The sequence below is a fragment of the Copidosoma floridanum genome, unplaced genomic scaffold (genome assembly GCF_036245765.1).
Source record: "Copidosoma floridanum isolate Cflo_tuat_1 unplaced genomic scaffold, Cflo_Japanese_pri ptg000021l, whole genome shotgun sequence".
NCBI classification, from domain to species: Eukaryota; Metazoa; Arthropoda; class Insecta; order Hymenoptera; family Encyrtidae; genus Copidosoma; species Copidosoma floridanum.
Genome location: NW_028321898.1, coordinates 32584691 through 32599076, shown reverse-complemented (window position 1 = coordinate 32599076; position 14386 = coordinate 32584691). Strand labels below are relative to the sequence as shown.

General features: G+C 47.5%; 1 protein-coding gene across 1 annotated transcript; it reads left to right on the top strand.

Annotated features, from left to right (window-relative positions):
• The first annotated feature begins 935 nt into the window (after positions 1-935).
• On the top strand, positions 936-14068 carry C15 (homeobox protein C15). The gene is made up of 3 exons (XM_014357922.2): positions 936-1611; positions 10706-10934; positions 13840-14068. Exons 1-3 carry the CDS (start codon positions 936-938, stop codon positions 14066-14068), a joined length of 1134 nt encoding a protein of 377 aa, XP_014213408.2.
• Positions 14069-14386: the final 318 nt, after the last annotated feature.

Below are 14386 nucleotides of genomic sequence, written 5' to 3'. Positions count from 1 at the left end.
CACCAGAGATTCGAAAGAACGAAGGGTGGGGAGGAAGAAACAACCGAGATGACAACTCGTCGGCCAAGCGAGGTCGGGCACACACGTGACAAATAATAAATGACGCGATGAGCCGAGCTCGCGCGCACGAGGAAATAGCCGCGGGGAAAAAACAGCGGGGTCAAATTGATACAAACGAGAGCCTAACGAGGCCAGGAGCTTGACCGGCTGATTGAATTGCCCCGGTACGGGGATCACTGGGCACCATTTTACCGAGCTTGCAAGCTCCGCTGGGCGATAATTAAGTCCTCCTGGTAGTCGTTGGCGCTGTAGCCCCGTCCGATGCGCCAGCACGAAAGAGAGAGAGGATGATATCGGGGGGGGGGGAGCAAAGGAGCTGCGGATGTGTGCACGCCAGCTATTGTATAAATAATAGAGGAGGCTGGCCGCGGGGGGAGGCGCAGCGCCTCGCCGGCAGTTATATCCCAGAGCATAGCCCGATCAGCGGCCCCGTGTTCCGCTCGAGCGCTAAATACGTATCAATTTGCGGCCGGCCAATGGGAGGCCGTTGGGGGCGTGCCCGGGCGCTCGCCCATTGGATCGGAGGAGGCGATACCGCGAGAGGGGGCCGCGCTCTGCTCTCCGTCGACGACGCGTGTGCCCGCCTGCTCCTCCTCTGCTGACGGCTCGTATCGGGGCCTAAAGCAGCACTCGAGCGCGAGCCAGCGGACCGCGTGCAGCTGTCCCGAGTACCGCGCGCGCGTGTGTATATACATAATTATATATATATATATATCCTGTAGTGCATCGTTATCATTGTAGTAAAAAGAAGGGAGAATTAAAGAGCAAGGAGATCGCGAGCAGCATGAAAAAGTGTCGAGTGCCGCGGTTGTCGTTTTCGTCATCGTCGTCGTTGTAGACGCAACGATAGCATCGAGCCAATCGAGTCTTGGGGGATGTCGTCGGGGAGAGGCGGCGAGGGCAGCAGCGAGCCGGACGAGGCCGCGGAGGAGATCAACGTCGACTCGGACTCGCGCAGCTGCCCGGGTAGCCCAAGTTGCCCCTCGCCCCCTCCAGTCAAGGAGCTGCTCTTGCGCAGCGAGCCGCCCACGAGCTACACCCGCGCCAGCCACCCCTTCAGCATAAGCCGGCTCCTGGAGCAGCAGCCGCCCAGCCAGCCCGCCCCGGAGGAAGAGTCGGCTCAACGTGCCCCCAGCTGGACGGGCTGCTGGACAGCTGGCGATGGGCACGAGGCGGAGCGCTGCTCCGACAGGGACGACGACGACACGGGCAGCACTCCGGAGCAACAGCACCAGCAACCACAGTCCAGCCAACTCCAGGCAGCGGACCTGCTTGCGCCGTTCAGGCTCTTCCCGGGTGCCTCGGGACTGTTGTACTCGAACGGGGTGATACGGGTGCCAGCGCACAGGCCGCCCGGAGGCGCCCAGGGACTCATGCCACCCTGGGCGACGGGAACTCTCGGTCCTCTGGGATCTGCCAGCCAACAGCAGCAACAAGCGGCGGCGGCTGCTGCCGCGGCGGCCAGCGCGGGACTGCACACCGCCAGGTTTCTAGCCAACCTTGCCGCCCACCCGCTCCAGGTGCACCCGCACCTCAAGGACCGACTAGCCGGTAAGTGTCACTAGGTGTATACACAGCGTGTGCGCGCTCGTGGTCAACGGCACCCCGGTAGTTGTGACCGTATATTGTGTTTTGTTTGGATCTCCGTAATAAAAAATAAAACAAAATTGGGATCGACAGCACGTAAGCGATCGGTACTCGCACCCCTTTGTTTCCAGCCCACGCGCAACGTAACCCGCAATGAAGACCTACTTTGCGCGTGGGTGCGGGTGTCACGGAGGTGTTGTAAATGGGTGTGTGTTACATGCGTGGGCCAATACTGGAGTGACAGCGGAGTGGGGGAACGGGCACGACGTATCAAGGGGTTTCGTTGACAACGATGTCGATTGAACGCTTATACATATACCTATGTATATATAAGCAGTTACGGGCAATTGATTCGAGTGAATATTAGTAAGTACAGGGGCGGAGGGGGTAGTAATTGTTACCGCTGAAAAGGCGCGCGAGAAGTACTTGTACTGCAGGCACTTTGTCGGGGAGGGGGGGGGGAATGAGGGCAAAGAATGAGTTATACTGTGTATAAGTAATACATACACAAGATGAGCGTAAAGCGCTATTGCCTTTCGAGGAAAAGGGGACCTGGCCATTATTGGCCGATATGCGCACCGTACCGCGCTCGTTTCCCGGTAAACGTTGCCGGTGCTCCGAGAGCACGTTATATATTATAAACATGTATATACATTATACCTACACACCTATTTGTTGCGTTACACATTATGTACAGGTGGAGGTTGGGCATGTATATATGTATATGTATGATGGGAGCGCGCAGGGGGGTTTGCTCATTATATATCCCTCTTTTCTTCTCGAGCGAGCTCGTGTGCGTGCGTATATTGTACGGAGGCGAGAGGAGCCGGGTAGCTTCCAGCTCTTTGGAATGAGTTTGTGTATAACATCTGATAAACATATAATAACAGAGCAACAGAGCATGGTGTATACATAAGTAGCCGCGACCGAGAAATCAGCAGAGCCTTCGGAGGATCAAGCGCAGGTAGCTTTGAAATACAAATTCTTTCCTATTTTTTGTTTTGCTCGCGCTTGCGCGCCCATGCATGTGTTGGTGCGTGCGTTGTTATTATGGTTATGTATACTTATTATTTGTACTTCACGCCCCTCCCGGGCCTCGGTCCCCGGATTCTCGGAGCCATAGGCGGCACTTTGCATTCATTTGGGGCCGAAGACGAGAGGAGGTGGAGGGAGCGAAACGTCGTCGAGTGTACGCGGAGGCAGTGCGCGGCCATGGGGCTCTCCCGAAAAATATACGGATCGAGGAGCCAGAGGAGGATCGATACAGCCTCACGGAGGGGGTAGCGAGAGAGAGCGCCTCGGGCCCGAGATAACCGGGTACCGAGAACGGGGAAGAAAAAGTCATCGCGTGACCGAAACCTGAAGAAGAGAGGCCCCTGCACGGTGCAACGGCAGTACCTGTGTATATACGGCTCATCTGCCGCCCGGTACCAACCAACACAGCTATACTCCATGTATGTTGTACAGCCTCTTGGCGTGTAAAGCAATCAAAGTACTTTTTTTTTTTTTTTTTTTTTCCATTAGTTGACTGGTGCAGGATATTCCGAGCAAATCCAGTTATACTTATTCTCGCGATCCATCTAATCCAACTCGGTTTCTTCTCATTATCGCCACTCGCGATCGGTGTACATCACATGCATATACATGCCATGGTACGCGCGTAGAGTTGCCAAGAAGTAGTGTTTCCCACGCCAACTACGCACGAACCTCGGGGAGGCCTGCCGGTTAATTCCGACGATGAGCCGCAAGTGCCTCCGCAACAACCTCCGCAGAGGTGAAAGAGTGAGAGAGAGAGCCCGGCCACGTGTTATACGTCTGCCCTCGCGCGGCTGTACATGAATAATATTTCCCTGCACGCGCGGAAAACATTTTCCGTCTCTGCTGCATATGTATATTACAAATGCACACGTATAATATATAGCTGTTATGTGTGTATATATGTACAATATACCTACGCACTCCCGAAAGATCTTTAATTTCAAATTTCCGCGTCTAGCGAAAATGTTGGATACGTGCGCGAGCACTTGATGCATAAAATAAAGTTTGTACGGCAATGTGCACGGGCTTTAGTTTACAAATTCTCTTACGTGTATACATATTATATATTATGTATACAAATGGTATGCTTGTACAAGTGTAAGTAACGGTACGGCCATCCCGTATCGCCCATCAAGCTGGCGATTGGACATTTTCAAAGTATGTGTGTGTATTTTATGGATGGGGATTGTTTCGATGGTTGGTGAAACGATCGGCAGTCGGAGGCACCGAGACGAGGATCTACGGACAATTTGCCGAGCCGGCGAAGCGTGGTATATATATAGATACAACGAGTAGGAACGGAAAAAAAAGTATGAAGAAAGGTGTCGAGGGAAGGCGCTGCGCGTTGTACTGGATATCCGATAATTAATAACGAAGGAGCAACAGCAGCGGCTGGAAGAACCGAGCGCTGGAAGTAATTAATCCGGGCGGCTGGGAGCCCACTGGAATCCCCGTGTGTGTGTGTGTGTGTGTGTGTGTAAAGGTTAATACACGTAGGCGCGTTATGCGCGTTGACTGATCAAGTTAACACCGAGTTCGGGTGAAGGGGGGGTGGGGTGGGATTTAGGCGGTGCACAGGCAAGCAAACAACTCGGTCGTCCATCATCGGGCCGCCCGGTTGGCTGTACTTACCACCTGTATCCACACGTAGGCACACGTACACGTAGCGCGCCCAAGTTAAATAATTAACGCGACTTCGCTTTAATTTTCCTCGAGATGATTGCCTCCGTAAGCCCTCCCGGCTGTACCACTGTCTGGCCCGATGTGTAATAAACCGACCGCACGTCCGCTGCTGTGCTGATACATTATGAAATTTCCTTTTCAACGCCTGCAGTACCCATATACGTAAACGCACACATAATGTATTGCTGATGGTGGCACAGAGCTCATTGGACGTGTGTCCTGAATCCGTGCGGGTAACTCGGAAATTGTTGGGGTGAAAAACAAACCTTTTTTGTTTACTCCAGCATACAATTTTTATGGGATACAGGCAACAACCGGAAGGGCGTTGGTCTTTGACCCCACTGGTTGACTGTTATCGCTCATCTTGACTTTGCAGCTCCGATAAAAAAAAAAAAAAAAAAAAAAAAAAAAGATCGCTCGATAAAAGCAAAGAGCTCCAACAATTACGAGAAAACGAATAAAAATCCGCGAGTTCTAGGAATCCGGCTTTTATTTAAAAGGCTACAATATAACTATATGTACATCACTTGCGTTAACTCACGCGTTGCAGTTTTCCATGAAGTGCAATAAAAGAAAAAGTGTAAGTACAGATACGCGGGCGACGGTCGGTTGGTGCAATTTTCGACATTGCACCGAAAGGGTAAAGGTACCTATGTGTAATCAAGTACTTGTAACGTTTAATTTTAATGCTAACTTTACCAATGCCGCGAATAAAATGTTCTTGTCATGTATAATGTAAGCTTTCGAATTCCCAGATACATCCATCGAGTTATCAATTTCCTTTTTCTTGTTTAAATTAATCGAGAGCTGCTATTAATTATCCGATGGCGCGTACAGATATCAGCGCATAAAGTAATATAGCAAAACCCATGCGGATTGTATTAATCATAAGACGAGCGTTATCGCCACGAATTACCATATACATATACACGTTAGAATGGATCACTCTCTCAGGAGGGGGAGAGCAAAACTCTTCGATCAAGCCGGACGACAAATAATGTGAACGTGACGGCTGTCCAGATAAGCCGGGAGAAATCTTGTACACTTACACCCTGAAATGCCAAATGATTTTCAAAGTCTTCTTCACTCGTACAAATCACGTCGGAGATAGTAGTTATAGGTATACTAATAAGGATTTCCGTACTTTTCAATTAGAGCAATTTTCGTTTCATTTGTGCCGTGTGGGTTTTGATTTTTTTTTTTTTTTTTTTTTTTTTTTTTTTTTTTTTTCCCAACGCACATTATATACAAGAATTTACTCGGAGCGGGTACACACATATACACGCATCGGGTCTGCAGCAGTGCAGAGGCGCGCGCGATGGGCTGGACGCAATTACAATGATTACCTGATGTAAACTGTGCGATGGCAGGGGCGGGCAGGCGTATGAAAAAAATAAAATAAAAGCGAAGGAGGAAGGGGCAGGTGCAGCGGCGGGAGAGCACTTTTTTCGACCGGTGTTTTTCGCGTTGGATTCGCAGATTTTTCCAAACTCCCCGGAGAAATCGCCCCTCGCGTCCATCGGCTGGAGCGCGTATATTTCACGATTCTTTTTTTTTTTTTTTTTGCTCCCACTTTTTGCACTTGATTTATTTTGCTTTTTTTTTCCACCCCGTTGGCTCGCGGGCGCGTGTCAATTTGCCTCCAAAGTTGCCAATGTATGGCACAACGGAGCCGGGGGAGCGGGAGCAATTTTTTTTGTCAATTATCCCGGCAGTGCACGTATCGCACAGCCGGACCGGATGAAAAATGCAATTACTCGGGAGAAGGGCTCGGCGGATTGTGTTTGCCTGCAGCGGAGGCGCTCGCGTTTTGCGGTCGCACTTTATTTTACGTGCACGTGTACATACGTATATGTAATACACACACGAACCCGCAACTATAGAAAAACAGGAGGGAGGGATGAAGCGGAGGGCAGGTTGTACGCATACGCGGCGCCGGCGAAGGAGCAAATTTAGTATAAATAATGCACCCGATCCCCGGTGGTATTAAAAGGCCAAAAGTTTCGGAGACCTTAAATATGCATCCCGGTGAGCAACTCGCCTCATGCTCGAGGCCTCCCCCACTGTTACGTTACGCGTAAGGGGTGGCCCGGCATATTTATGCATCGCGCGCGTAGCGTCTTGGCCCACAATGACTTGCTGGCGAGTGTCGCAATAAAGTTGGCACACCTCGACCCCCTGCAAATGTATATAAACACACCCCACCACCGAGTATACCTGTATACATCAGTCACTACGTATTTATAGGAGGTATGTGGTGTGCGTGTGTGTGGTGTATGCAGGATGGAGAGGCCCGCGCGCGACCGCCACAACTTTTATCGCGCCTGTTTTTGCTTGATTTTATGAGACTTTTTTATCGACGCCTCGTAATATCGATAATGCAAGCCACCGCCGAGCCAGCCATCATCTCTTTTCGCCCCCAGCTGCTGCTGCTGCTGCTGCCACGTTATATGGATTGAAAAAGAAAAAAGAAGCTCTCTCGGACAAAAGAGAGAACAAGCCACGCCCGGAAGGGTGTCGGGAGTATAGTTAGTATACTCTTCATATCAGCATGTGTTTGCAGTACACTGCAGGACACGTAACATGATGTATACATGTATACATAATACTTATGCAATGTATGTTGTACCTATAAATTCGCGTTTGCTCCTCCTCATGCCGTATACCTACGTGCCGCCGCATCGTGGATGCACGCATGCGGCTCACGTGTTCCATGTTCATGTTGTATAGGTGCACATCTACACGCAGATGTCCCTCGTAAAGATTGAGCCGCGGAGTTAGTGTGTGTAGGTAGTTAGGTACATAATAATATATATATATACGTGTTACCCGGGAGAGAAAGAGGTATAGTACAGGTATAACGAACTGCGCCAACTCTCCTCGGGGTGGAATTACATGACCGAGTAGGTATATGCTACTGCAGGCAGCCAGTTTGCGCACGCGATTTGTGCCGCTAAAAACGTGAGTACAAATGTGCAGGTATTATTGGTTACATATACGAGCAAAAAGACCCTCTCTCCTTGTTCTCTCATGGTCAGCCATCATCGGTTACTTATTGTTTGCGCGTGAGTGTATACATGCACCAACTCTATGTCGTAATACCGATCCTAAAAGTATATATTATATATACATATAAAAACGTATATATGCGCGTTTTGGCAATTTCCATTGTTGCAGCAAGTGCACCCTTGGCACCGTTCAATTTCCAAATTACCACTGTTGGCTATTTCATCCGTCAATCTGTGGCGAATCTCATTCGTGACCAGAGAGCTAGAGAGCCCGAAGAAGAAAAATCACGGATCGACGCGAACGACCTTCGCGTCTTCCTTCGTCATCGTCGAGTGATAAGCAGGCCGAGGTCTTGCGAAAATTCTCGGTTTACCGAAACCATCAAATAATAGCTCTAGCTTCTCTCCTCGTGAACAAGCAAAAGGAGCTAGCGTGCTAGAAGGTGGCGGTGGTAGTGGTGGTGAGCCACCGTTGGGGCATGCAAAACTGTGGCATTCCCCTAGTTATCCCATATTCTCGTATATTATGTCGGTATACACAGTGCAGCCGGGTAATCCTAGCTGCGAAAGACAATTTACTTTGAAGGCTACAAAGTCGATTAGCGCGAGCAAAACGTGAGCGTGGTAAAATAACGACTTTCTCTCTCTCTCCCTCCCGCCCCCCTTTTTTCTCTCTGCAGTGAGACTTGGTTGTTGTTGGAAGTCACCGAGTTAAAGAGTGCACCAGACTGGAGGAGATTTCGTCACTGCGCGACTATTATTTCAACTTGAGTCATGCACCACAACGAAGCGAGCTACGCTTGCCAATTAGATGATGGTCCTAGAGCAACAAAGGTTACGTCTCAAGCTCACTGGGTCAACGGATTTAGGCTATTCTCTCTCTCACGTAGTGAATAAGTCGTCAAATGATGATAACTAGTTGACCAATTTTTTTTTCTTTTTTCTTTTTTTATTAAATATGTAGACGAAACAATCGATGGCGAAGCGTAAACGGGGCTGAATATTGTCGTTAATTCGGATCCCACAGAGGGGAATATCAAATTTAACGGAACCGCCGAAAATAAATTATTTCATCGTGTGTGAATAGTTAATGATTGATCTACCGCCGCGTATATACACGCCAGGGGCTGGTTTCTTGTTTTATTGAGTAACCCAAGCCGACCAAATGTCTATACATGCCATGTCCGCAGCTCTTGTCGTCGCTTATTTTTATTTCATTGGCCTCCCTGCAGTATATACGTGGTTCGCCTGACGTATCTACATTTTCATGGCTTAAAAACAATACGGGGCTGCTGAAATTTTTATTTCAATGCAAAAGTTAATTAATCTTTGAACAAAACGTATACATTATCAAAAAAAAAACATTATTAATTTGTTCCTGCTTCAGATACTCGTAGTAGAACTTATATATATTATGTATATTACTACAAAAAAATTGAGAATTATCAAATGATAAAATAAAAAACACAGTATAGTTCGATTGCATCGATCTCCTCCATCAAAATACTTATGGTGTACCGATACACAATACTATAGTGGTACAAACATCTTGCAACAGAGAAAGTAAAAAGACGAAAGAGCAAGTATGAAACATCGGTGGGGGGGAGTGGAGCAAAAAAATTGTGCGGCAACACGCGTGCCCCGGCCATCGGTACCACAGCAGCCGTCGGAGGAGAGACCACGAAATTTGTGAAAAAAAGTACAAGCTGCATCAGCAGCGATCCGCGTGTAACGATGCTCGCTGCCACTATGGTTTGCCGCAGAGAGGAGGTGACTGCAGTACATTATTATGTATTGCATTATATGGCCTGTGAATCGACATGCCTACCTACTGCTTTTGCACACTGAACTAAATGAACATGTATATATTGAAGAAGAGGAGGAGGGCGAGCAAAAGATGCCATCTCGCGTTGCACTTTTACCTATCGCAGTATCTATACATACGTGCCTATATACAAAACATGTCGTGTACGGCACCTATGTCATAGGTATACCTAATCACTAAACGTGAAATAAAAGGACAAAAGAGAGCCGGTTTGGGACAACGTCAATAACGAGCGTCGTCGAAAAGTCATTCACGGGAAAATTAATAATCCTGGCCTCTCTGGTGCTCACGTGCTCGTAATATACCTGTAGATCTCGTTTGTGAGATTCGCTTTATCGAGCGTGCATCCGCTTCTACGAAGGTAATTGCGAGTGAATTACGAGATCGAGCGAGCAAAAGAACGGCCAAACGGCTCGGAAGGGGAAGGGAGTGTATACGTACAGACCTACTGCAGCCATTGCAGCCGCGGGATAGGAGTGTTTTGTACCCGTACATATATATATATATAGGTATGGGCGCGAGTGTGGGTATTGCGAGGGAAAAGGAGAGAAAGGCAACGGCAATGGCAGCCAGCGCGATATAATGTAACGACCGTAATGTCCGCCGGTCCGATTATCAGTCTAATAAGCGAGAGCTGCAAAATAGGTGCAGGGGGGGGAGAACGATACGTGTACAACATGTAAGCTTTCCAGCATGAAAGGGCGATTACTTACATATGCAGCCCATGCGATCCTTACGCTTTTAAATGCATATCCATGTACGTTTACGTCGAAATTGACTGAGTAGGTACTGTTTATGGGTATGTGAACAGAGTCGGATTATATATTATGTGCTTTAGACACGTGCTTTTCAGCGCATTATAAACCAAGTGGGAATTGTTTGTCGAGTAATGAAATAATAAAATGACTCGGATGTGTTTGGAAATATTTTTTTTGTTTTTTTTTAGAAGAATTAAAAAGTATCAATACAATATGGTTTGAAGTAATAAATACTTGAGATGAATTTTTTTTTGAAAAACTGTTTTTTAATTTATTTGCAACGAATCATCTTGGAGTTATTTGAAAGCTTAATATTTAACATATCTTTATTATAATATGTGCATTCATGTATGTACAATGAGGCTAATTTTTTACATGTCTCACGACAGAATGTGATCTTTGGATCCCCGTACGATAAAAAAAAAAAATAGGTAGCTAAAATTACGTAAATAAAACTATTTTCATATAGATCATTTTACAGAACTCTCAAGCGAAATGAATTTCGAATAGGCTGAAAAATGTTGGGATTGAATAAATTCTTCAATTTTAGATGTGCAAAAATAAGGTTTGTAGCGTGATTAACGGATGTCGGAAAAAAAGATAGAGAATTTGAAGACAAAATAAGGGGATGAACGATGATTTTTATTTAAAGAGTCGAAAAAAAGTGGGGGTATTTTTTTTTTTTTTTTTAATTTTATTACTCATTTGCAAGCGCAAGGAAAGTAAAACTTATGCTTGTGTTTCAGTGGCCGGAACGTTTCCACGGCGCATCGGGCACCCGTACCAAAACAGAACACCACCGAAGCGAAAGAAGCCGCGCACGAGCTTCACGCGGCTCCAGATAGCCGAGCTCGAGAAGCGCTTCCACAAGCAAAAGTACCTGGCCTCGGCCGAACGCGCGGCCCTGGCCAAGTCGCTCAAGATGACGGACGCCCAAGTCAAAACGTGGTTCCAAAACCGACGGACAAAGTGGAGGTAATGACACATACACTTTTCTTTGACAAAATGTTCATGCACACCCATAGCTGTCCTAACATCTGAAGGGGAAAAAAAAAAAAAAAAAAAAAAGTCCATCGAGCGAGGGGTATATCCATGATGTAGGACTAGTTGCACACAAAAGATATACAACGTTCACCAATTGGAGTGAATAAGGGGAATGAAAGGAAGCATGAAAGTGAGCAAGTGAGGCCGAGGGGAGGGATTGGTCGGCACCGCTGCTGGAAGGAATGTTAATAGCGCGCCGGGGCCCGGGCTTATCGCTCATTCCGAGGAGCCGAAAATACCGGCCGGCCGAGCGAGTATGAGCAACCGATAAGCGCGGCGGGGGGGAGAATGCACGGCAGCAGTGATTCGGATTAAAAGCTTGGGCCTCTCGTGTACGAGGTGGCGCGGTGCATTCTTGTATATATATATATACGTATACGTACGACAGGTCGAGCCGCGGATCCTCGTGGGCCAGAGGAGGATCTACTACCAGCATACACGCATACTCGGTCAATAATTCAGCCGGCTAACAGCCTAGTCCTGTCCCACTACATAATGCAGCTTGGCCCCTCTCGGTCTCGCTCCTTGTGCTTTTAAAGTGTCAAGCGCGGACTCTCTTCGATCTGCCTCCCCTATACGTATATATATACACATACAAAGTAGGCGCGCTTGGCTCTGGTACAGCCCGACTCGGTGCCTCTGAAATATTCATCGCGGCCTGTGTGTACAACCACACCCGTGAATGCTCCAACACTTGTTTCCTCTCCTACGCGGCCTTACTTGTACATATATTATGTGTATATGTATATATACAGGTGACAGACCCCCTGCAGAGAGGGGGACCTTCCCAATGAACCCTCTGTTAAGTAGGTATACCCATGCGGTACGTGTAAGCTCCGCGGAGGAGGGGTTTGGGCGCGCTTGTGTTTCGATGGAGTTGTGCAGACATCCGCGCAGCCTGCAGTCGGTCGGATGCCGATGAAATATGGAGCACGGACTCGCGGGAGGAAGAAAATTCCATCTCCCGATCATGATATCGGCATCGTTTCTCCCCCTCGGTGCTACGAGAGCTCCGGATAAATATATATTTTTCACCTCTCCCGACGGCCTGTCCAACTCGCTCCTCTGCCACCTATATGATCTACACTTTTATTATCATCTCCCACCCTCGCTCGCTCGCGAAATCTGTCGATCTCGCCGGTCGAGGGCGTTTTTCACCTTCCTCTCCAAGGATCCTACTTTGTTTTCCCTGTACACCTATAATTTACCCACGTAGGTGTACCCGTGGGTTTTAGAGAAAGAAAAAAAAAAAGTGTGCCCACAGACATAAGTAGCGGGAAATCCGCTCTACAGCTTTTCGAGCCGTATGTTATATGGTCTCCGACCAGTGGGGCGTCAACTGTACATTTTCGGCAAATGGAAAAGCAATAATTGACAGTTGCCAAGTACTACTTTGGCTGTGTACAACTATAAAAAAAAGTAAAAAGAGAAGAGAGAGATTTGACAATGTAGTCGCGGGGATGACGTTCGTTCGTTGTTCGTTTTCAACATCGAGTGTATTTCGGTGATTTCCCGCTGTCTGTCATTAGTTGGCGAGCCAAACTGGTTTCCCTCCTCTCAACTAGCTATATATGTATATACACACACGTTACATTGCCTACGTGTGTACGAGTACCCATACACGTGTACGCACTGGGCCGGCATCTAAAGAGAAAAAAAAAAGAGAGACAGGGAAGAAGAAGATAAGGAAAGAGAAGTCGGAATAAAAAGACCGGTGGCTGCGCGACAACGTGTTGTCCCTTTTCAAATTACACCTATATCTCTGGCAAAAAATCATCATCGCACGCAGTTGTTGATGCAGGTTTTTTTTTTTTTTTTTCATTGTTATAGTACAGTTACGTGTACAGCTAAATTCGACGCTTGTTTCAACATCAAACATATATAACATACATTTGGCAGTAGCGTGTCCTGTTGAGATGTGCGTATACCTATGTAGGTAATATACTTAATATGGTATTGCGAGAAAGCGACGCCCCTCTTTTATAGGTATATGGATGGCACGGTGACGGTAGCAGCTGGTCCTACGGACTGGCGGGAGTAATTAACGTGGCTAACAGTTAATAATTGAAGCCGCCGTGTCAATTACATTTCGCAGAGCCTCATACCCTATGGGTGTTACCACACGTAACATACGCACGCTATATATACTATTACACGTGTGACTGCTCTCCCTCTCGTCTCGTCGTCCTCGTTTCTCCTCCTCCCGACCATATACACTATCTCTCTTGCCCGCCTTCTCGCACCTCCTCCTCCTCCTCCTCCTCACACGTTTTACGTATACATTATTGGCCCGTTATCCAATAACTTCCCCGGCACTTTTCTGGTTTTCTTTTTTCTATTTTTTTGGAGGGGGTGGTTTTTTTTAAGGAATATAATATAAATGATGCAACAATCGCGCCAACTGCATGACTGGAGCGCAAACTGGAATTTTTTGCCATCCCGTGAACGCGACGTAATGCCCAGACATCTAGCTTTCTTATTCCCTGCACTAATGAACTTTGCGCTAGAAAACAGACACGTCCGTCTACCCGCTACTTGTATATATATATACGCGGGTGCACGCCACGCCGCTCGTTTACCCCACGGGAGGCAATCAGATTAACTTTATTGCGTTTGCCTTCTGTTTTCCACCCCAACGGCTGTATACCTAGTAGCTAGTCACTTCTAATTCCTCCCTTACATATTACTCTCCCTCTCTCGTTCTCCATCCTTATTTATATTTTCTTCCCAACATCCGTCATTCATCTCGCTTTCTGTTTTCATTGTACTCGTTTTTTTGGTACCCACCCAACATATGGATTTTCCACACTTTTAACTGATTGCCCGTTTCGTTTAGACGCCAGACAGCCGAGGAAAGGGAGGCGGAGAGACAGGCAGCCAACCGGCTGATAATGACGCTGCAGGCCGAAGCTCTGAACAAGTACGCGCCGGGGGCCGGCATTGCTTCCGGAGCCGTGGTTCCTAATCTAGACGGTCAGACAACGCCGGGATCGCTGACGCATCCGGTGAGCCAGTGGACGCCACCCTGTGGGAGAATGCAGCCTCTCGCGGATCCCATCTGCTAAGCTAGGCGCTCTTCTCCAGCATCATTCCATCCAAAAGTCACGCGCGCTCTCTTGCTCCTTATCGCTCAGCAAAGGAGACACTCGATCGAACGCTCTTCGTACTACCTACTTCAGGTTCAATTCTTTTGTAATCTCTCTCCATTTTTTGCAGAATGGGTTTTTTTTTTCTCCCCTTTTATTTACATATTTGTATCCAAACCAAGTCTCTCGTCCGACCAATTTGCGACGTTCCTCAAAGCTTGATCATTCAATTCTATCGATAGGAAATAATTATTATAATAATAACAGTAATAATAATAATAGCTATTGTCATAATAA